General features: G+C 38.3%; 1 protein-coding gene across 1 annotated transcript in view; it reads right to left on the bottom strand.

The window, feature by feature from the left end:
- Nucleotides 1-23737, bottom strand: part of FSHR (follicle stimulating hormone receptor) — a 198193-nt gene that overhangs the window by 108779 nt on the left and 65677 nt on the right. Inside the window, 1 exon segment of the mRNA XM_086701137.1 lies at nt 11586-11657. Coding sequence (XP_086557263.1) covers nt 11586-11657 — 72 coding nt within the window.

Raw genomic sequence — 23737 nt, 5'->3', positions numbered from 1 at the left:
TCCAAACAGGTAAGCCACTTTAGATAAAATTTTTCATGTATAAAAGCAAATCTCCATAAGCACATGTGCCACATTGACTAAAATCTCACCATTAACGATTCAATCCTCTGAAATAGGTATTACCTACTTCATGTCTTTTCAAAAAGGCAAATTGTCTTGGAGAATCCTATTCATTAACTCCTTAGAATTTTACTGGCACTACTTTCTTCAGATGCTGTTATCTTTACTGAAGAAGAAGAATAAAGAAAAAGATTTAAAAAAATATTGAGATCTTATTCGGGGGGAAAGGTTCTGAAAGGCTGGGAAAGAATCCAAGAGTTAGAGATGCCAAATTCACAGACGTTGCCTTCTGTTTTCCTTCTAGTGTGCCCAGCCGTGTGCTTGGTGCTTTGAAAGAATATGAGAAGAGGGAAAGGCAAGATCAGTAGTCATTGTGTTGTTGAGCTGAGCTCCAGGAATGGGAAGCAGAGCAAATGTTCTCTCTTTGTTATTCATACCTTGCATTTGTATGCACTTTTAACTTTTCAAAGCACGTTCACATCCAAGTGCAAATTACATGTTTATAAAACACTTGGCATCAACAATTGCTATCTCTCTGCCCAGACTCTCTCAGAATCTCAGACCCACTGGGGTGGTTAACTTCCACTTTATTCATTTAGGCTCCTCTGGCATTTTTTCCCTCTTATGTTCTTTCTCTCTGCCTGTTTAACTTCTGGAATGCTCTGAACTATAAAAACACATCTCTGATCATTTGATTTCTATGTAGTCTGGCCAGGGTGGAGCCGAGTACCAAAGGAGAGGTTTATGAAGTGTGAGATTCAGGTAGTTTATTTGCTGGGGGGTAGGAGGGGAGAAGGGTGGGCAGGCAAGTGGGTCCATATTCTATTTGAGTCTTTTACTGTTTAAAGCATCTTAATAAGTCATAAACAGTCCAGATGGATGTGGTTGTGATGGGCATGGGCTAAATGAGGAAATAAAAATAAGTAGTTTGTGCATCGATTGGAGCTTACATTTAGATTGCATCTTTTTATTTTAATACCATTCTATTAAAAAAAAACCTACCAAGAGTCTCCAGGGCAGAGCCAGGAGGCTATTTTTAACTTGAGTATTATGCTGCCTTAATTGTATCTTCTCCAAGTAGAGACAAACATTAAGTTACTGGCAGAGAGAAAAAAAAAAGTCTTGTTCATTTTCGGGTATATCTGTGAGCACTGACAAATATAACACATTTGAAAGTCCCTCCACAACTTGGCTTGTCAAGAAAGGTCAGAAGGACAAACATGGCTGAAGCAGAAGTCTTGAAAGATAGAGAAGATGATATTGCTTGGCTGTTGATTAGAGAATAGAAGAAAATTACATTTGATGGCAAGCCAGAGAAGCCTTGTTTTAGTAACCTCTGTTAAATCTTGGTACCTGGAAGTCTTAGCTGCTGAATGAAAGCTGCCAAGTGGAGGTTGCCAGGACCATAAGTCCTGGAGAGTCAAGTGGGTGGAGGATCCTAGAGATGGAATATGTAAATGACAGCATATCTGTGCCTTCCCAAGCAAAAGAGCATCTATAATACACATCTTTATTACTATATGCTTGCTAGTTCACAGTTGGTGCTATCGACTAAATGTTTGTGTCTTTTTCTCTCCATCCCCAACCCAAATGTATATATTGAAGCCCCAGTCCCCACTGTGGTGGTGTTTGGAGGTGGGGACTTTGGGAAGAAATTGCATGAGGTCTTGGGAGTGGAGCTTTTCTGATGGGGTTGGTGCCCCTATAATGGGATAGAGAGACCAGTGCTCTTGGCCATGTGGGGATACAGTGAGAAGGCAGTTGTCTATAAGCCAGGAAGTGGGTTCTCACCAGAACTGGCCATACTGGTACTTTGATCTTGGACTTCTAGCTTCCAGAACTGTGAGATATAAATGTTATTTAAGCCACCCAGTCTGGTATTTTATTATAGCAGCCCAAGCAGAGTAAACAGTGGGGCTTTCACCTGTATTCTTCCAGTATTCCCTTACTTGTAATCCCTTCCAGCAAGGAATCCCTATACTATTTTTATGAATAAAGCATAAAGGGACTAAGATGTGGAGAGTTAAAATGAATACAGGGTTGGGGGGAATCCATAAGATCACTATATCTCAGGAATTCTGCCTCCCCTATTACACTTCCCCTCTTCCATCCCCCCAACACATAAAAAGAAATCAAGCAAGGGTGCCTGGGTGGCTCAGTTGGTTAAGTGTCCACTTCGCCTCAGGTCCCTATCTTGGAGTTAGGATTCTGTGTCTCCCTCTCTCTCTCTCTCTCTCTCCCCCTTCCCTGCTCAAGTGCATGCTAGCTCTCTCTCTTTCTCTCTCTCTCAAAAATGAAAATAAACATTAAAAATGTTTTCTTAAAAAGAAATCAAAACAAAACCAAAATGCGTAAAAACCTAAATACATAAGTGTGAAGCTAATAAATTATTCTCTTTTTGAGCTGGGCAGCCATTAGATATTGTAAAGTTTATTTTAAGGACTTACCTAGAAACAGTTGAAATAAGGGGACTTAATGGGAACACTAAAACCACATCAACCCAAAATGTGAGAAGAAAACAGCTTCTTGTATTCTTGGTTGAAGCAATAAATAAAAAAAAATACTTTCAGAATATTTATGGAGAACAGGAGATGAGACAAGGACTTTCACCTTCTAGACACTAACTCATGTTTGACCTGGGTCAATAATGACAACTTAATTGGCCTAATTGTACATTTCCCAACTGCTGACTAAGTTAATTTGCAACTTAACAGGCAGCACAGTTTGTAAACCCTTGGATTTAGGCCATTCTCAGCAAGAGCTTTACCCAGAAATAAGTTGGCACACTGGAAGTGGAAGGCAAAAAATGTTGCAAAAAGAGGTTTGCTCCTTTCTAAGACTGTTCCCCCAGAAAATGATTTTAGGTTCTGGTTTATGGAAGTTCCAAGTGCTTAGGTATAGAAATCCTCTTTTCTAATTATAAATGATACTGAAGGAAGCTTTCACAGCCATAATCCTTCCGTTGGTCACTCCTTTATTTTAGTAGAATAATTCTGGAAAATGGTGGATGCCAATAAAAAGGAAGCTTTTTGTAGCAGAAAGGACCAGACTACCTTGGATTCAATCCTAGCTTAACCACTGAAGGATCCTCTGATGCTGGTTAGTTGCTTAACCTTGCTGAATGTTAGATCCCTGTCTATAAAGTGCAGATTAACTGAGATGTGGTGTTTAAAACTGGCTCCAAATAGGTACTAATTGTTTTTAAAAAATCAACTTTACTTAAGTATAATTTGACAAATAATATGTACTCATTTTAACTGTTAAAAATTTTACAAATGGATATATTTTCTAACAACCACCACAATCAAGATATAGAACATCTCTGTCAGCCTAGAAAGTTCCTTGTTCCCCTTCCAAGACATTCTCCAGTTATCACACTTGGCCCTATGCAACTACTGATCTGCTTTTTGGCACCAGAGTAGATTTTTTTTTTTTTTTTAGGAGTTTCATGTAAATAGAATTATATGGAGTATATTTTTCTGTGTTTGGCTTTCTTGGTATAATGCTTTTGAGATTCATTCATGTTGTTGTATTAGCAGTTTATTCCTTTTTATTTTGGGGTAGTATTCTGTCACATTGGTAAAACATAATTTGTTTACCTTCTGGCCTGGTGATGAGTACTGGGTTGTTTGTGGTTTTGAGCTATTATGAATAAATCTGTTACAAACATTCTTCAACAAGTCTTTGGGTAGACATATGTTTTCATTTCTCTTGGGTAAATACATTATAAGATACCGCCAAACTATTTTCCAAAGAGGTTGTACCATTTTACATCCTCAGCAGGTGTGTATGAGAGTTCTAGTTGCTCCACATCCTGACAATACCATCTAGACTAATAGCTCTACAAATATAGACAAAAATCCTTAATGAAATACTAACAAAAATCTGTGTGTGAGTTATCTTTAACAAATGCAAATCAAATTATTCACCTGGTTGTTCAAAATAACCCATTTAATCCCCATGATTAACTATGACACTCAGACTTGTCCCCATGATCTCTAAGGTGCTCTATGATCTCACCCCAGCTTCTTCTTTGTCCTATTCTCCTACCACCCTCCTTTTATTTGTTCTCCAGCCACACCATACATACATGTACTACCTACATTTGCGAATATTCTTTCTACAAATGGGATTCAGGCCTAAATAATCATCCACCTCAGGGGCTCCAACAGTGGATGTGCATTAGAATCATCAAAGGGGTTTTAAAACATGATCAGTGCTTGGCCCCTCCCCAGACAGATGAAAAATCCCTAGAAATGATAGTCCTGTGGATTATTTAAAAAAAAAAAAAAAACCCAGGGCATTCTAAAGCACTGCCTGAGATGAGAACCACTGAGCCTCATTATCCTTTGTATGCCCAAGGATTCATATCCTGTCTTCCCATTCAAGGATCTAATTGCTCCAACACTGGCCTCTAGTTGTTAATCAGCAGCCTGATGCATCTTCAGCCTACCTCCTTTTGCTTTATTTCAGCAAGTGAGACTCAAGACTCCTTTGCCTATTAACTTGGAAACATAGAAAGATGGGGAGGTAATGGACCTACATTATCCAACAAGCAGGTGCTCAGGGAGGCAAAGCAGATTGGAGCCCAAATTTCTAGCAATACAGTTTTGATTACCTGATTTGTTTCCTTTCCTTTTATCTGTGCTTGAGTAAGTGCAAAGAACTGAGAATTTGAAGGGTCCTCAACTTTTTTTAGTGTTCTTGCATTGGTTCTCATTTAATAAATTTCTTCTAGAAATCCCCCTGTTAACTTTTCTTTCCCCAGTGATCTGGGGGTGGAGGCTGGGGTGTTAGACTAGCGTTCTCATTTTTAAATGTAAATAAATCACTTGATTATATTTTTTGTCCTTATGTTATCATGAATATTTCAAATGAATTTTATATGGTTCATATTTATGGCTTGGGAGCTATTTCACATTTTGGCTCATTGCCGTCTCATCTGCATATACCATATCTCAGCTGATGTTGATTGGTCTCATTTACATATTCATCATGCTCCTATTTTCAAAGATATTTTGTTATAAACTGGCTTTTCTTCCCCCTCCAGTGTTATAATAGCACGTAGATGTGTTTTTAAATTGCACTCATTTCCATACATAATTTTTCTGGTTACCATAAATCACCACCTTGTCACCTACTCCCCCCACCCTATTCAGTGTAATCTTCACACTTTATACCAAGCTGACATATGGCTCTGAAGTAATTAAAGACAATGTAAACAGTTTACAGTGCACTTTGCAAAGCCACTTCACATTGCAGAGAGTTTAATGGTTTCTTTTCCCCCAGCTAGTCCCAAAGAGTAGGAAGGTTTGAGATAGTGATGCTGAGTAAAGCTACAATGTGAAGAGTGATCATTTCATTTCCAGGGAGAAGCTTGCCTTCTACCAGAAAGACTCCTTATCAGTTTGACTCCTTATAAAAGCAGAGTGGCTAGGTTAAGCTGGGTTAATAAAAGAAGAATCATCAGCATGGGTTGGGAAAAATTACTAGATTCTTTAAGTCATTCTAACAGGAGGCAGGGGAAAGAACCAAACTTATCAAATCCTCAACCACCCAGGCCACAGAAACCTCTCTTGGGTTTGAGAACAGGACTAATTTTAAGATGTGAGTTGTTTGCAGCCATCAGCACTTAGTCTCCCCCCCCCCCCCCCCCCCGCCGCCTTTTTTTCCCCAGCAGTGGCCTCAGGTTTTGTTTGTGACTCTCCCTCACCCACTCCAAGTGCATGTGGTTGGGATGGGTGTTTTCTTTTTTTTTTTTTTTTAATTTTTTTTTTTTCAACGTTTATTTATTTTTGGGACAGAGAGAGACAGAGCATGAACGGGGGAGGGGCAGAGAGAGAGGGAGACACAGAATCGGAAACAGGCTCCAGGCTCTGAGCCATCAGCCCAGAGCCCGACGCGGGGCTCGAACTCACTGACCGCGAGATCGTGACCTGGCTGAAGTCGGACGCTTAACCAACTGCGCCACCCAGGCGCCCCGGGATGGGTGTTTTCAAATCTGAGAATGGAATCCATTACCCAGGCCACAGCCAGTTTGAGTATCGCCTTCCCTTAGTTGTAGTGGTTGGTCCAAGAATGATTGTGTGATCTAAATGAATTATACAAATCTTAAGACTTTTATGAGATTGAGAAAAAAAAGTCAAATCTTTCCTTCTGAATAGAACCCAAGAAATGTGCAAACAGGATTGCTGCTGGCATGTTGCCACCAGGGTGGGACTAAGGACTTAAGCTAACATAGTGGAAGGGAGACCTGAGAGAGGGAGGCTAAGTCCTAAGGACATGAAACCTGAATAGAATGTTTGCTAAAGCTATTCGTCCTCTCTGACCATCATGTTAAATGAGCCATTAAATTTCCTTCCTTTCCTTAAGCCTATTTGAGGTTTATTTTCTTCGGCCTCTCACAGTAGAAAGTGTCGTAACAAATACAATGGTTGTATCACTTACTTAGAACATATTATCTTGTGCATTTTTGTCCTGAGTTACATTTTAAACTGTAACTATATAAATGCCTAGATCATAGTAGATTCTCAACCAGTGTTTGTATGCCTATCTACTTCTACATTATTTAGCACTATCACTCATATTATTTAATATTTTGATATCTGGATTTCTTGTCTTCCCAACTATTATATTTCTTTATTTTTATTCATGCATTTATCAGTTATTTATTGTGCAAGGCACCAAGGATCCAGTACTGAATAAAACAATCATGTCCTTTGACAGTCCGGTAGGGGAGTTAGAAATTAAATTATCCCATAAAATAAGTATAAAATTGCTAAAATGAAAGTCAGCTCAAAGAGTCTAGTGGTGGTAGGAGAATGTATATAGTAATGGGTTTTTCCTAATTGGAGAGGTCAGGGAGGGCTTTTCTAGGTGAGTGACTCTGGCATGGGAATCTGAAGGATGGGTAGGAACCGACCAAATTAAGAGTGCAAAGTGGAAGAGATGTTCTAGTCGGGATGAGCTGCACCAAGCAAGGTTCATGGTAGGCAGATAACATGGTACGTTTTATGAACTGTTAAAAGGAGAGAGTGTGAGAGATCTTTTTTCTTTTTAAATGTGAAGAGCAATGGTAAGGCATGGTGTGTGTATGTGGCAGGACAGATGTGGAAGTGGACATAATTAGATGGGAATTTAGATAATATCACTGGTTGCCACTTAGAGAATGGATCAGGGTGAGTGCAGAGCATGCTGGAGGACAGGGCAGCATGCTTGAAAACTCTTGCAGTCATTTGGGAAAGCTGATGGTAGTTGGAGGAGATAAGTGGACAGATGAGAGGTATAGCAAGGAGATAAAAACAGAACTTGGTGTAGTACTTTAATACAAAGTTACACTCTGACCTTGCCCTTAAAGATCAATCAAGAGATCTAGAAAAACTGTGAATTCTGAATACAATCTGATAATAGTGCTCTTGGTATGGTGGACACAAGATTATGGTTTGGAAGTACTGAGAGCATTCTGGAAAGGCTGTACAGAGGAGTAACATTTAATCTGGACACTGGAGGATCAGCAGGATTTCTATTCAAATTTTGAGTGAAATTTTAGGCAGAGGGACAGCATCTACATAAGACCAGTGTGAAAGTGCATTTTGTTAATTAATTCACCAGCAACTTTTTAAGAAAAAGTTTATTTGGAGAGAGTGCAAGTGGGGGAGAGGGGGAGAGAGAATCCCAAGCAGGCTCCCTGCTGTTAGTACAGAGCCCAACGTGGGGCTCAATCTTACGAACTGTGAGATCATGACCTGAGCTGAAACCAAGAGAGTCAAATGCTTAACTGACTGAACCGCCCATGTGCCCCTCCTTGCAACTATTTTTTGATCCCTCTATGTGCCAGGCACCATCCAAAGAACTAGCTATCTTGTTTTATGTAAGTAATGGGATGTCTGGTAATGAAATGGGAAATGGCACACGTTCCTGCTTGGCAAAAATGTGGGAAAACAGTGCATATGATGGAAATAGAAAGGGCTTTGATTTTTGTGCCACTTAAGACTAAAGCCTATGGCAATGAGAGTCCCTCCAGTTTCTTCTGTAAGAGAGTTTGAGCAGTGTGGGTCTGGCAGCAGGGAGCTGGGGAGATCAGACCTGGGATGGGCATAGCAGCCTCGTGTAACAGGCTATGTAAGTGTTAATGAGACTTTGGATATAATAGCTGGAGGGAGAGAAGGGCTGCTTTCCAGGAATATTTTTGAGAAAGAGTCAATAGGACTGGAAAAGGACCTGGGTTTAAGGGAAAGTCAAGGGATACTGAATTTTCCTGCATGGGAGTTTGGGCAGGTGGTAATGTTCTTCACTGGGCAATATGAGAAGATAAGAAATTTAAAGATACAGATCATGAACTAGTCTGGATGTATTAAATTTGAGGCACTTGCAGTTTAATGAGGTATAGATGTTTAGGAATCTTTCCATTTGAAAACAAGAATTATCTTTCAAAAGAGAGATGGGTGTTATGGAAGAAGGTTTTGGAGCCCTGATAGTAAGACATCATTTGATGAATAATGATTGGGGATTGTGAGTATAATATGAGAAAGAAAATGGCCAATAATGGAGCTCTGGAATATCTGAATTTTTGAAGGGCAGCCGAGGAATAAGAAAGACGGAAAGAACTGTCAGTGGAGTAGTCTGGGACATTAGGAGAGTACACAGGAGGGTGTGTTGTCACTGAAATTAAAAGGGGAATGAGTATTGTAAAGAAGGGTGTGAATAGTCAGTGACGTCAAAAGCTGCAGATAAGTGCTAGGAAGACAAAGTAGAAGTCAAGAGATCTGGCAGGTCCATCATTGTTGGGAACTCTCATAGAGTGATTACATGGTGTTAGAGAATTTGTGGCCAAATAGCAAGAAGGCTGGCTAAAGAGTGAGTGAAAGGAAAGGGCAGGGGGGTAGTGAATGCAACTGTTCTTTCACAAGTGTGGGGGTGACCAGAAAGAGGGGAAGGTAGCAGGGAAGGAAGGCAGGATTTATACAGAAAGCTTTTCCCTCCTTCTTTTTAGCAAAAGAAGGTGAAACTTGGCTACATGTGCAGAATGAATGAAAGGGATTTTATGATTCACGGAGAAGGAAATAGGAGGAAGCTGATACTTACTAAGTTCATGAAACTGGCTAAAAACCAGGTGAATAGAAATGCTGGGGATAGATCGGGAAAGGAGATAAGAAGCCATCACTGACCAAGAATAGAAGGCGAGACAACAGAAGAAAGGAGCGTAGAGACTGAAGGGCACAGTCTGTTCAGAGTTCAGTTTGGTGACAAGCCTTCTACTAAGAAATGTTTTTGAAGCCTTAGGACATACAAAGTGTTGAAAAAAATGAGATCACTTTAATTTTATTTTAGGCATCTCGCTGTGTCAGTATAGGCTGATGAATAAAGTCATGAGGTCGAAATGCACAAGCTGTGTTTGAGGTTTGAGGAAGTTGAGGTTTTAAGCCAGCTGCCCTGTCTCTGGGATTATTGCTGTGTCAGCTCAGCTTAACGATTTATATCACTACTGGAATGTCCTGTCTGATGCTGAACACCCAATGAGGGTCAGTCACACCTGCTGGATTGAATTTGATTAAGGTGGATTATTTTTGATATCTGATATTCCTGTCTTTAGAACAATTTCTATGCAATTATAGGGCTTCTTGGGGATGAGGTGTATCTAATAGTCTAGTCATCTAGTACATGTCAGTTCTAAGCAGGGCAACAGCTAACCCATGTAGGAATATACCTTGAGCAGAGAGCTCCCCAGTTCTATTGCTTCACTGTTTTCCTCGGTGAGCTCTGCTCCATTGAGTGCCCTATCTCTCAATTCCTGTGAGTGTTGAATATCCTCAAGAAGGTAAACCCTGAAGACTGCAGGTTTTATTTTAAAAACATTTTTTAATGTTTATTTATTTTTAAGATAGAGCATGAGTGGGGGAGGTGCAGAGAGAGAGGGAGACACAGAATCTGAAGCAACTCCAGGCTCTGAGCTGTCAGCACAGAGCCCGACGCAGGGCTAGAACCCATGGACCGTGAGATGGTGACTTGAGCTGAAGTTGGACGCTTAACCAACTGAGCCATCCAGGCATCCCAAGATTGCAGGATTTAAACCAGGCTGTCATCCAACTGGGGGTCCTTATACTTAGGACTTAGAGTTCACAGGAGCCATCATCTCCTTTGTGAAAAACTCCTTACTTAACCCACAGATAGGGAAACCAAGATACCAAGAGATACAGTGATTTAATCAAGATTGCACAGTAAGTTTATATCAAAGCTAGCCCTCAAACCCAGGATTCTGAGCACCTTCCTCTAAGCAGGTGGTGTAATTGCTGAGACATATTCCCACTCTCTCTGCTCTGTGTTTCCTTTATTAATGGATTTCTTTCTTCTTCGGACCTCAGCAAGTATTCTTAAATGGGGGTGAAAGAACCAAGAGGAAAAATTGAATGGCTTTAAGAAGGAGAAAAGCATGTAACCTGAGGGGTTGCTTTCTTATGATGAAAAAATCATTCCTTTCTGTGTAATCCATCTTTCTTTTGCTGTATTCACTGGTATTAAAGTCCTGAGTTCTGGCTGCTGCTCTGGTGAAGAACACATTTTCCTGGCCCTAGAGACCTGGGAGATGGGGTCAGGAGCCTTCAAAGGAATAGTGGGTTACTTTATTAAAAATTTTTTTAAACATAATTTATTGTCAAGTTAGCTAACATAGAGTGTATCCAGTGTGCTCTTGGCTTCATGAGTAGATTCCCATGATTAATCGATTATATACAGCATCCAGTGCTCATCCCAACAAGTGCCTTCCTCAATGCCCATCACCAATTTCCCCCTCTCCTCTGCCACCCCCGTCAACCTGCAGTTTGTTTCTGTATTTAAGAGCCTCTTGGGGTTTGCCTCCCCCTCTGTTTGAAACTATTTTTCCCCTCCTTTTCCCCCTAGGTCTTCTGTTAACTTTCTCAAATTAAGAGTGGGTTACTTTAAACATGGCAGAATTTATTCTGCTTTTTAATACTGTGCCTAATTTTGAGAAAAGCCTGATTGGGGATACACCTACATTAAACTAGCTCAGTAAGGAGTTAATGTTTGCATTAGCAAAGGAGTCTTCTCCTTTCAAAGGAAATCTTCAGTGCTATAAACTTTTCTGATGCTTGTAAATGTTGATACATCAATTACCACTTGTCAGCATGGCTTGGAAAAGAGAAGTCTAGAGAATCTTGAACACAAATGTTAGGCCCTGTTGTCAATTAAAAATTATTCAGAAATAATAGACAACATCCCTGAGAAAGAATAGGTATCAGCAGAGAAAATCAGTTTGGTTTATAAAAACTCCACTCACAGGTACTTTGGAGCAATGCCTTGTAGAAGAAAAAGTGAGGACTGCTTAGATTGACCTTATGCTCTTTTCATTAACCATACTCTGAAAGGTCCCTCACTATTAGGAAATAAAATAGGAGGAGGTGCAGAAAGTTTTCTGGCTTCTAGGCACAGAGCATCACACTGGATGTGATGTGAGGCTGCTGACCACAGCCTATTTGAGGCACTCACACACAGCACTGTTAGGTACGTACATTTTCTCCAGGTCCCCAAATCCCAAGAATGCTCCTTTTGGGATGACTCGAAGTTTGGTGAGGACAAACCTCCTGAAAAGAGAGTAGACATAAAATATCACAACCTATCCATTCACTGATAAGTAGTTTCCTAATGTGTACTATCAGCCAACAGCCAACATATACTAAGTGCTTGTCATTTAGTAGTAGTTGCAATTGCTTTCACATGATCTCTCTTCATCCTCCCCACAAAGCAGTAATGCCCATTTTGCATTAAGAGGGAATAGGTTTAATGAGGTTTGTAGATTTGCCCAGGGTCACTTGGCTGATACATGGCAGAGCTGGAATATGAACACTTTCATCATCAGTACTCCATGTTGCCCTCCCGTAGCTTGTGTGAGGCCTCTTTTCTTTCTCTAGTCCAACCCCCAAAACCTCTTCCCTTGCCATTCTTAGCTGACCTTGCTTCCTATTTCAAAGAGAAGATGAACCTAATAGAAGAGAATTTCATGCTCTCACATGGCTTGTAACCACTAAGCCATCTGCACCTGAAGCCATACCCTGCCTTCTCTCCTGTTACCATGGGTGACCAGGACTCTGGACCTGGCTGAGAATAGTGCCTCCAATCCACATCAGATCTCATCTCCTCTCTTCTTGTTGAGGTAACCACAACAGTAATTTACCCCTTTCTTGGGTACATTTTATTCACCTATGTTTGCTTCTCTACTGAGTCCTGCCCATCAGTATACAAATATGCCATAATTTAGTTCATCAAAAAAACTCTACTCTCAACGTCAGCCACCTCCAGTTTTTGCCATTTTCTTCTACTTGAAATATTTGTTTCCCTCTTCCACAAAGTTTGTTCCAGTGGCTCCTCATCTCCTCCAGGAAAAAACCCACATTGTGTACAGTGATGTATGGATGTCCCTGCTCTCCGTTTCCACAGACCCTGTACTCTCCATTTTGACAGTTTTCCCCTTTGCTTCTCTTGTTCTTTTCACAGTACTCTCTTGCTAGTTCTTGGACATGCCAGGTTCCTTCTTGCCTGTGTTTCTGCATTTGCAATTCTCTCTGCCCGGAGCGCTCCTCTCTCAGATATCCTCATGGCCGCCGCCTCCAGTCTGCTGTTTGCTCAAATGTCACTTGTTTAGTGATGCTTTTTCTAACCACCCTATTTAAAATGACAACCTCCCCTACTTTGCCCCTGGCTCTCTTTCCTGCTCAGAGTTTCCTTCACAACACTTCTGACATTTTGTACACTTTATTTATTTATATTATGTATGTATGTATGTATGTATGTATGTATGTATGTATTCACATATGTATTTATCTCTAGCCTATAACTAGAATACAGACTCCGTGAAGGCAGGAATTTTTGTATGATTTGTCTACTACTGTCTACCGAATGCCCTCAAACAGTGTCTGGTATGTGGCAAGTACTCAAAATTTTTCTTGAATGGCTATTAATCAGTCTGAGAGTTCTAGGCTTGAGAGTAGAATTATAAGTGACCCTTTTGGAATCTCTGTGACAAGAATACTATTCCTTCCTCTGGCTTTCTCTTGCTTTGTAACTGATTAGTAGGTACTTTCCCCCACTCCTCCCCGAATCTTTCCTTCCACAAGGTGGTGTTTCAGCAGGAATGAAATAAGCACTGAGGAGTTGGATAGTTCTGTAAACCTGCATTACTTCATTCTCTTATTACTTATTGGTGTTAGTGAAACTCCTATTGCAGATGAAATTATCCCGGCAAACGATATTTTACTTTAACTTTGTTTACTTGCCTTTGGCTGTCAGGTGCACCAGCTCTATGGGGAGAAAGCATGAGAGAGAATCTTAAGTGCCGTTTTTGCTTTGGAGGAGTTTATATATGTAGAAAGGTAAAGCCAGAAATGTTGGAATACCAGAAAACAGTTGTGGGATACAGTTGATGTAATAACTATAAATGTTATGCAAATATTGAAGTGAGAAAGATCCTAAAGTACATAAATACATAAAAGGAAGATTGGAAGAGGTGGGTGAATTTGAGCCTGGACTTCAAAACCATCAGGTCATACTAAACCCATGTAAATAAAAAGACATATAAATTAAGATTAAGGACTATGTACCTGGGAGACTGTCAACTTCTAGAACTCCCATCTGAAAAGAATCAAAGTTAAGGTACTCATTTAATCTTTTTAAAAAATATTTTTACATGTATTTATTCATTTATTATATGTAATTTATTGTCAAGTTGGTTTCCATACAACACCCAGTGCTCATCCCAGCAGGTGCCCTCCTCAATGCCCATCAACCATTTTCCCCTCTCCTCCACCTCCCATCAACCCTCAGTTTGTTCTCAGTATTTAAGAGTCTCTTGTGGTTTGCACTCATTTTGTCTTAAGTAACATAGACAAGTCCCTTTTGTTTCTATCACTCTTTTGTTCCTATTATCACAAGACAGAAGAATGATGAAAACAAACTTGAAAAAGCAAATACTAAGTCAACTAGATAGTGCTTTTTGATTCAACCCTAGTAGCATACAAGTTTTCTATAAACACTTATGCCTAAATGTTTCCAACCTATTAACATAATTAAAGCCTTTTTTTAAAGACATAGTCTTGACTTCCATTTACCGAAATGTTATGAACTAGATAACTTGAAGATATTTTCACTAAAATTGTCCAGAAGTCTTCTATAAATCATAATAAATATTGCTTTAATTGCATAGTTGTGCTTATAAGAAGGTATGAGAAATCCCCAGGGGCCCAAAGTAAAGCAACTGAAGACCAAATGGAACCCTGAGTGGTGAATGCAAACAGAATTCTAAAAGGATAAATTGAAGCCAAACTATTCAGGGAGGAGGTCAGTTTCTGGACTTGGTAGTGAAGGACTTGTGTTTTGATGCTAAGATGTTGTGTGAGATGAGATATAGAAGATGAAATGTAAAGATTTATTTCTCTGTGCTGTCTATTTAACTATCTCATGCAGTCTAGAAAATAAAAGGGGCAGAAAATGGGAGACAGGCAATTTTTAATGAATTAACATCTGGAAATTTCCATAATTTATAAAAGACCTAAATCTCAGATTTTGAAACCTCAAGTCCTAGGAAGGAAAACAAAATTAAATCTACTTCCAGATACCTCTGAATTAAAACTGTGGAGTCAAAAGAAAAACTATTTTAAATAAAAACAGAAATAGACCTATTATCGTCAAATAAAAATAATCAGCAAACTTTGTAAAAATATCTTCATAATTAGAGAAAATACTGCCTGGTTAGAATCCTATACCCAGAAATAAACATTCAAATGTGAGGATGAAATAAAGATGCTTTTAGACAAATTTAGTTAGTCATTAATGAAATTTCAGCAAAGGAATTCCTTTAGAGAAATAAAGTATAATCTGGTAGGAAGGCACAAAAACAAGAAGGAATAGTGAACAGAGAAATCAGTGTTCCTTATTGAATAGGTTGGTTTTCATAATGGTTGGAAAACTCACCTATTCAACAAAGAACAATGAAAAAAATATTGACCAAGAATTAGGTCACAAAGCAATTGGTATAGAACAAATAATTGTCTTTGATGTGTGGTGCATTTAAATTACTTAGAAATTAGTTAAAAGAGATAATAATTAACAGCCTCCCTCCAACAACACATGTACAAACATCTAGAAAGTAAAAACTAAAAACAAAACCCCACTCTTTTAAGTTGCACATGGGTCACAGAAGAAATTACATAATAATTAGGAATTATTTGGAATTGAGCTGTAATGAAAATACAACATGAAACTTCAGGGATGCAGCTAAGCTGCCACGTACAGAGAAGTTAAGGGCTTTAAATTATTTTACCCAAAATGGAAATAAAAAAGATGGAAATTTCACAAGCTACATTCAACACAGTGAATAAACAAAGCAACAACAGAACAGTGGAAACAAACTATAAAGTCGGTAGTTCTTTATTGCATTTCTGGGTAGAACTTACGGTACAAACTCAAAAGTCATTTCATAAGACAGTTGGGAAAATGAGGGACTGTTGAGATAGAGGTATTTTGAGAAGATAAACACTCAGCCAGACATTAAAACTTGATGTATAGATACAGTTTAACCTATACTAACTTGTTTCATTATAAAAGATTAAGTTTCAGGGCTCCTGGGTGGCTCATTTGGTTAAGTGTCCGACTGGCTCAGGTCATGATCTCACTGTTAGTGAGTCTGAGCCCCGCATAGGGCTCTGTGCTGACAGCTCAGAGTCTGGAGTTGCTTTGGATTATGTATCTGCCTCTTTCTCTGCCCTTCTCTCTCTCTCTCTCTCTCTCTCTCTCTCTCTCTCTCAAAAATAAGCATGAAAAAATATTCAGAAAATTAAAAGATTTTCTTCATAAGTTTATTGCTAACATGAGTAAGGAGTTTTCTTAGAATATTGAAAGGTTTATCAGAATAGTTTCAAGGACTTTGACTTATAACTTTACCACTAAAAATGATTGTTAGAGAAAAGTACATTTATCTGAATGTTTGTTGAATGAAACCATTAGTCACTTAAAGTTGCAAACCCTTCTTACAGGTCTGTTTTAACCAGCAACTTTGTGATAATTGATTGATTATGATTTTACTGATCTAGCTCTAATTAATGAAGTTTTGTTGAGATTTCCTTTAAATCAGGAGTACTGGTAAAGGCATTATTTTTGATGAATTTTCATATTTATTTACTTATGATCTTTTAAATGTAATGTTTATTTGTTTTGAGAGAGAGAGAGAGAGAGAGAGAGAGAGAGAGAGAGAGAGAGAGACAGATAGGAAGACAGAATCCCAAGCAGGCTCTGCTCTGTGAGAGACTCTCATAGAGCAGAGCCTGATGCAGGGCTTGAACTCATAAACCTTGAGATGATGACCTGAGCTGAAATCAAGACTCAGACACTGAACCAACTGAGCCCCTAAGTTTTCATTATAGAAATAAGGTAAGTGAGAACCTAAGAGATTAACTTTAAAACACATTTCAAAATTTAACTTTGACTTGAGAGAAGAAACCTAAAGAGAATAGAAAAAAGTAAGAGTAGAAATTAAAGATTATAATGGAGAAGATCAATAAACTCAAAAGCTAATTTTTTAGAAAGATCAATAGAATAAAAAAAATCTGTCTACTTCAACCAAGGAAAAAAAAAAAAAACCAAAGCAACAACAACAACAACAACAACAAAAACAATGAGAGTTATGAAAAATGGCACTTAGGTAAAGACATTAGTTTTGTTTTTGTTGTTTCTTTGTTTTTTGAGGTATAATTGACACAATGCTGCATTAGTTTCAGGTGTCCAACATAGTGAATCAACAATTTCCATCCACACATACCAAAACAAAAAAACTTGTTTGTTGCCTTTTCATTTTGTTGGTGGTTTCCTTCAGAGAAGCAGGATTTAAATTAGAGAGCCCTAGGAACAATTTCAAAGCATTAAATTAAAAAAAAAAAATCAGGCAATATGGATAATTTTCCTTGAGATATATACTTACCAAAATTGATTAATGAAGATATAGAAAAACTGAATGAATCTAAAACTGTTAATAAATTGGGTTTGTAGTTTAAAACCCATCCACCCCAAAACAAGGTTAACATGATATGATTTTATTTATTTGTTGATTGATTGATTGAATAAGAGAGAGAGCAGGGGAGGGACATGGAAAGAGGGAGAGGGAAAGACTCCCAAGCAGTCTCTGCACTGTCAGCGCAGAGCCCAACAAGGGGCTTGATACCACAAACGGTGAGATGATCACCTGGGCTGAAATAAAGAGTCGGACTCTTAACTGACTGAGCCACCCTTATGCCCCAGTATCATATCATTTTAGAAGTAAATTATGCCTTTTTAGAATAATAGAAAATCTCAATCTTATACAAACTATTCCAGGGACCAAGAAAAGAGGGAATGTTCTCAAACCCATTTTATGTGGCTTGTATAAATAACATCAGTAATAACATCAGACAGGGACAATAAAAGAGTACAAAGATTAGGCCAATCTCACTTATTAATGTAAATGGAAAAATCTGAAATAGTATAATAGCAATATGTTCTCAATAGAGGCTAAATAAATAATGTTGCCAGTTTGAGTTTGTCCTAGAATTCAAGGGTTGTTAAATATTAGAAAACGCTGGTAAAATTTCCACATTGAGAAATTAAAAGAGAAAAACCACATGATTTTCTTAATAGGCATAGAAAATATATTTAATAAAAAATTTCATTCATGATAAAACTTTTTGACAAACAAGGAAAAGGAGGAATATTCTTAATATGTAAGGAATAAAAATCTATCAAACACTACGATAAATATCACAATTGTGAAGTATTCAAGATATTCTTTTTAAAATTAGGAATGAGGCAAGGATGTTTACCATTACCTCATCCATTCAGTATTGTGTTAGATGTACTAGCCTAGACAGTTAAGAAGAAAAAAAAATCAGTATTATCGATGAAAAACTCTCATCTATAGGTAACATTATTGTCTATACAAATAACTCTCCTTTAAGAGGTTAGGAGTAGAACTAATGAGAAAGTCTAGCAAGGTAACTGGCTGTATAATTAGTGCACAAAATAATTTGCATTCTTAGATTATCTTAAAGTGTATCAATTATAATAGCCATAAAACTTATTCAATAAAAGAAATATAAGAAAAAAAAAGGTTTAGGGTTATATGGAGAATAATCAAATACTTAACTGGAAAACCTTTTAAAAAACAAACCCTGAACAAACAGAAATGCCACAGTTTTACATGGGAAGTTCTCAACATTGTGAAGGTATTGGTTTCTTTTTTAAATTTTTTAAATGTTTATTTATTTTAAATTTTTTAATGTTTATTTTTGAGAGAGAAAGAGAGACTGACAGACAGCATGAGTGGGGGAGGGGCAGAGAGAGAGGGAGATACAGAATCCGAAGCAGGCTCCAGGTTCTGAGCTGTCAGCACAGAGCCGGATTTGGGCTCGAACCCATGGACCATGAGATCATGACCTAAGCTGAAGTTGGATGCCCAGCCAACTGAGTCACCCAAGTACCCCGTGAAGGTATTGGTTTTAATCTACATTAGTATATAAATTAAGCATATGACACATCTGAGGCACAATAGCCTTTTCTTTTGTTTTCTTTTCTTTCTTTCTTTTTTCTTTTTCCTTTTTTTTTTTTTTTTTTTGGTATATGTGAATGGAAATTGACCAGGTGATTAATATTCATATGGAAGAACATTCAGAGTATAGCTAGAACAATTATGAAGATGTAAAACAAGATTGGGGGAATTGACATTCCAGGCAATATAAATTTTAGAAATTAAATGTGATTAAAATGCTGTGGTATTGACAGGGATTAAGAAGTTAGGGCAGTGGAAGAGAATAAAGATTACAAAAATAGATGATAAACAAAAGGAAATGGCAAATGACAGTGTAGCATTAAAAATCAGTGGAGGAAAATGTGAAATAATCAACCAGAGATGCTGAAACTATGCTTGTAGAAAAAGATAACATTACCATACTAACGTCTCAGTTCCAGGCTTACTAAAGATCTAAATGGGAAAAATCAAAGGTTTAAAACTCCTAAAACTTTTAAATATAACACAGAAAACTGTACACCAAAATCAAAAGTTGATACCCTGGACTATATTAACTTAAAATTTCTGTTAAACAGATACATAAACGAATGAGAAGATAAGCTGTGGACTGGGGAAAGATATCTGCAATACATACAACTAATGAAGTGTTAGCATCCGGAATATAAAGAACTTTACAAAATAATAAAAATATAATACAGCGCAGTCGAAAAATTGGCAAAATATAAACAGGCAACTTCTATAAGAGGAAATGCAAACAACCAGTAAACATATTAAAAGATGCTCAACTTCATTAGCAGTCAGGAAAATGCAAATTTAAACAATAATTAGATACCATTATACATCATCATATTGGCAAACATCAAAAGGAAAACCTCACAATAACACTGCTGGAGAGGCCATGGAAAAATGGGGCATTCTCTACACTCTTGATGGAAGGGTAATTTGCTAGGAGTACTTTCAGTAGCCATGGGCAATATGTGTTAAATTCAAAGATACAAATGTCTTTGAACTTAGCTATTCCATGTCTTTCTGCTACATGTGTACCCGAAGACAGGTAAAAGATTAATTACTGCAACATAATTTATGACAGTAAAAAATCAGAAATGAATGGTCATGAACAAGAACATGAATAAATATTAATAAACTGTTATATACTGAACCACAGTCAATTATAAAGCCAAGTTATAAAGCAGTGGAAAGAAATGAACTGACTAGAGCTGCATGCAACAATCTGAAGAAATCTCTAAAGCATAATATTGAAGGAAAAAGCCAGTGCCATATACATGCAGTATGTATAGAATATGATTTTCATAAAGGCTACCCTGCAAAATAGCATATTGTTAGAAATAAATCATACCTTTTTATTCTGTATTTTTGAGTTTTGGATATCTTGGAGTTTTGATGACTCTGGAGGGCGTACTCCTACCAGCTCTAGCTAATTCCTCCAGATGGCAAACAAGCGGCCTGTGAGTGTGCTTTAATATACAAACCAACTAATTCAGAGTCAATAGGGCCAACCACCTTCCCCAAGGCCCCCTTACAGTCTATTCTCTTGCCCTAATCATCCCATGGCAGCCCTACACCCCAGAGTCCTTGGAATTTTATTTAAACCAGATGATCCTAAACCTGCTTACGCTGTTTCATCAGTTCCTTCCCATGGAAGCCACAATAAAGGCTCTTGCCATATTTCCCCTGACCCAGCTCCCTCTGCCTCCTGGTGCTTCCCTATGTGCCCCTACATAGTGTGGGGTCTGTGAATATAACAGTGTATCTTTTCAAGATCAGTTGTCTCCTGATCTGTTGGCCTCTGTCCTTTCCTGAATAATAAAACCTATATTGTAAAACATGCTTAGAGATGCATATATATTTATCAAAAGGAAAATTTGAGAATGATCAACACCTAAATAAGCAAAGTATTATTTCTTCTGTGAAAAAAGGACTGGGACACAGCCATATCTAAAATATTTTGTATTTTTAAAAACCATCTGAACAGTTAAGACCAAAAGTTAAGATTAAGCAAAGCTGGGTTGGGTGTTTTATGAGTGTTGATTATATTATTCTCTACACTTCATACTTAAAATATTTCATAATTTTTCAAGATTGAAATTTTCACCAGGCCATATCCAAAGCATCATTTATTTGTTTTTAAATGGAGGGAGTGATTTAAAAGTATCATCATATTGTTCTTGTCAGATGGCACCTCTCCTCTGTAAGGGGGGCATAAAGGGTCTGAATGATTTCTCTAAAAACACACAATTCATCAAAATTGCTCTGAAAAGAAAATTTTCTTGAGTATATTGCAGTTTATTTAATGTCTCTTCCATGATAAATGGAGTAGGTGGGATTTACTTTTTTTCTTCCCTGAAATTGGAAGCTTTAGGATTCCCTTGAACTCTGTCTCTGTTAGAAGCAATTCATATCTTGGGCAGTCCATTCACCCTTGGCCAAATTTAATTTCCCTTTTTGGCTTAAAGGAGAATAGTTTAAAAGATCCCATAAAAAGCTTGCTGGAATCCTGGAAAACAGCCAATATTCTTTTTGAGAAAGCTGCCTTTTTATGATGGCCCAAGTGTAAATGACACTAGGCTCTGTGTTCTTTGAATTTCACACAAGTTTAAAAATTAAAGCGAGAACAGCTTGGCAAAGGATATACAAAAAGAAATTGATCATCTTCCTGACCTCAAAATGCCAAGAGTTTTTGAGCTTCACACTCTTTAGATCAAACTCTTACTCTAATTAACTTTCTGGGAATGTGTTTAGGAAAACTATCCAAAGAGGTGGATTGAACTAAATGAGCAAAGCACCCAGAAAAAAATAGATTTTAAATAACTTGATTTGACTGTTTACCATGATCCAGCAGACAGCTATACCACAGTCCAAATCATGCATGTATCTAATTGGTTGCATTTCTTCTTATTTTACACATGGGTCTTGAAGCCAGTGGGGCAGGGAAGAGCAGGAAGGAAGAGATTGGAAAATAGGAAGGGGTTATTTCCATATATTTTGACTTTAAGTTACTTTATTTTTCTAGAACCTCTTCACATTTTCACATGAATCTTAACTGTCTAGATGTGAGGTGCTCTGTCACTGTAAATATGGAGAAATGGGTTCAGCTGGCATTAGCCCTTCACCCACCTTCAGGCAGTGTAAGGAAATGCCAAGGATTCATTGGGAGTTGCAGGGTCTCCCATGAGGATTTCTTGGGATAGAGTTGTGAGTGTTCTTTGTGTCCCTTTTCCACGGTGTGGAGTGGGTCCTTGTTCTTCATCTTAAGTCAAATGTGGGAGGTAATAGAAACAGTTAAGGGGGTTAACATGTATTTCCTGCAATTTGGGGGAGATAACAAAGACTGGAACATGACCCAATTCTGACCTCTAAAGATAGGAAGTATCCAGTTGCTTTGGGAGAGAGTTGTAGTTTTATAGACAATGGTGTGGATTTCCCATGAGACAGACCTAGAGCCAGCAGAAGGGAGCTAAACTGCTTATAGTGAGAAAGATGGGCTTGCCTGTACAGTGAACTGACCCCAAATGTGGGCTGCTGGAAGCTGATGGGAGGGGGAAATGTTCTTCTGCAGATGGAGACTTCTAGCAGGAGGGATCCTGAGCAGCCCATATATGCTCCAGTGACAATAAGAATTGGCATTTGAATATCAGCAACACCCAGAGGGTCCAGACAGCCACTCTGGCCTCAGAGTAGGATGCAGTACCTTCCCAGCCAGTTTGTATCCCTCCTAGACCCAACCCACATGAGGCCAAAGAGAGCAGCAATTGGGGAAAAAGGGAAATGAGGAAAGACAAAACTCTTTCTTCCTCAGTCGGGGGTTTCTGGGTATGAAGCAGTCCATAGGATAACACTGGACTTTGATTTATGAGGCTGGAACATCTATGATGCCTGCCCCAAATTTCTCTCCAGTGCGGAAAAAGGAGGCAACAAAGTGATTTTGCCTGGCAGTTGTAGTGAAGAAGAAAGTTACTTTCTGGTGGTACCCTACTCAATCTATCTTGATCAATATGATAACTGAATTGGTAAAAACTTTACCCAAGCCATCCTGTGTAATTGCTTTATTGGTGAGAGAAAAAGTGCTGGGAACTTGAATAGGGCAAGGAATAGAAAGGCATGGAGAGCATTCTTACTCGTACTTCCTGTCCTTAATTAACTCTTATTACATGGGCTGATGGTGAGCAATTCAGGACAGAGTGGATAAGACAGACAGGCTCTCCCTTTTGGCACGGTTTATGGGAGCCAAGAAACATTTCAACTCAGGGGTCCGGACTTAGTAATTGTCTCATAATACCAGAGTGGCTGGCTACAGAACTGGAGTTCCATTTGTCTTGAGTTTCCATAGAGTATCTATTTGGTTAAACTTGCAGATAATCTCTCTGAGGCAGACACTGCCATATGCCGTTGTGTCAACTCACAATACATGATTTTTTCTTTAGAAGAAAAAAAAAATTTATAAGACAGAAACTCATGAAGCAGGTACCACTCCAAACCCAGCTCCAATGACACCTCACTGTTCCCTGAGTCCCTCTGATTTTTCCCTCAACATTTCCAGAGTGGTAATTCTTCACTTCTATCATCTTGCAGTGAACAGGGCTTTCTAAGAGCTAGTTTGAATCTGCTTTCCTTTTATTTCCATTCATGTCATCTTATCTCAACATCTGTGCTGGGCTGATAAAAGGGATGTAGGCACTACTGCTAACTGTATATCACTGCTGACTTTATCTCCTCTTCTGTACAACCTTTACATCAAGGTTGTGGAGACTTTCTTTTTCTGGCTCCCTCCTCCCTTGTTTGCATTGAGTGGTTATGGAATTACTTTCTATACCACATTTTATCACCTGTTCACTTTCATTTCATCACTTGTTCACTTGCATTTTCTTACCTGAATCTGGTACCTGATTTATAGTCCATTTATATGAAAGCTTGGGACAAGGAAGCAACGTGGTGAAGATCATTAGGGTAAAAAATCAGAAATCAGGGCTCTATTCTGGCTCTGTTGCAGGTATGTAAATGACTGAGAAAATTCAAGTCCCTTCTGTAAAGTGAGGGGGTTGGACTGGATGATCTCCAAGGCCCTATAAGATAAATTTTAGTGTGGTTATATAGTGGAAT

Source organism: Puma concolor, chromosome A3, assembly GCF_028749965.1.
Source record: "Puma concolor isolate L17-30 chromosome A3, mPumCon1.1.hap2, whole genome shotgun sequence".
NCBI lineage: Eukaryota > Metazoa > Chordata > Mammalia > Carnivora > Felidae > Puma > Puma concolor.
The sequence above is the reverse complement of the archived record's forward strand: the minus strand, read 5'-3'. Positions and strand labels throughout refer to the sequence as shown.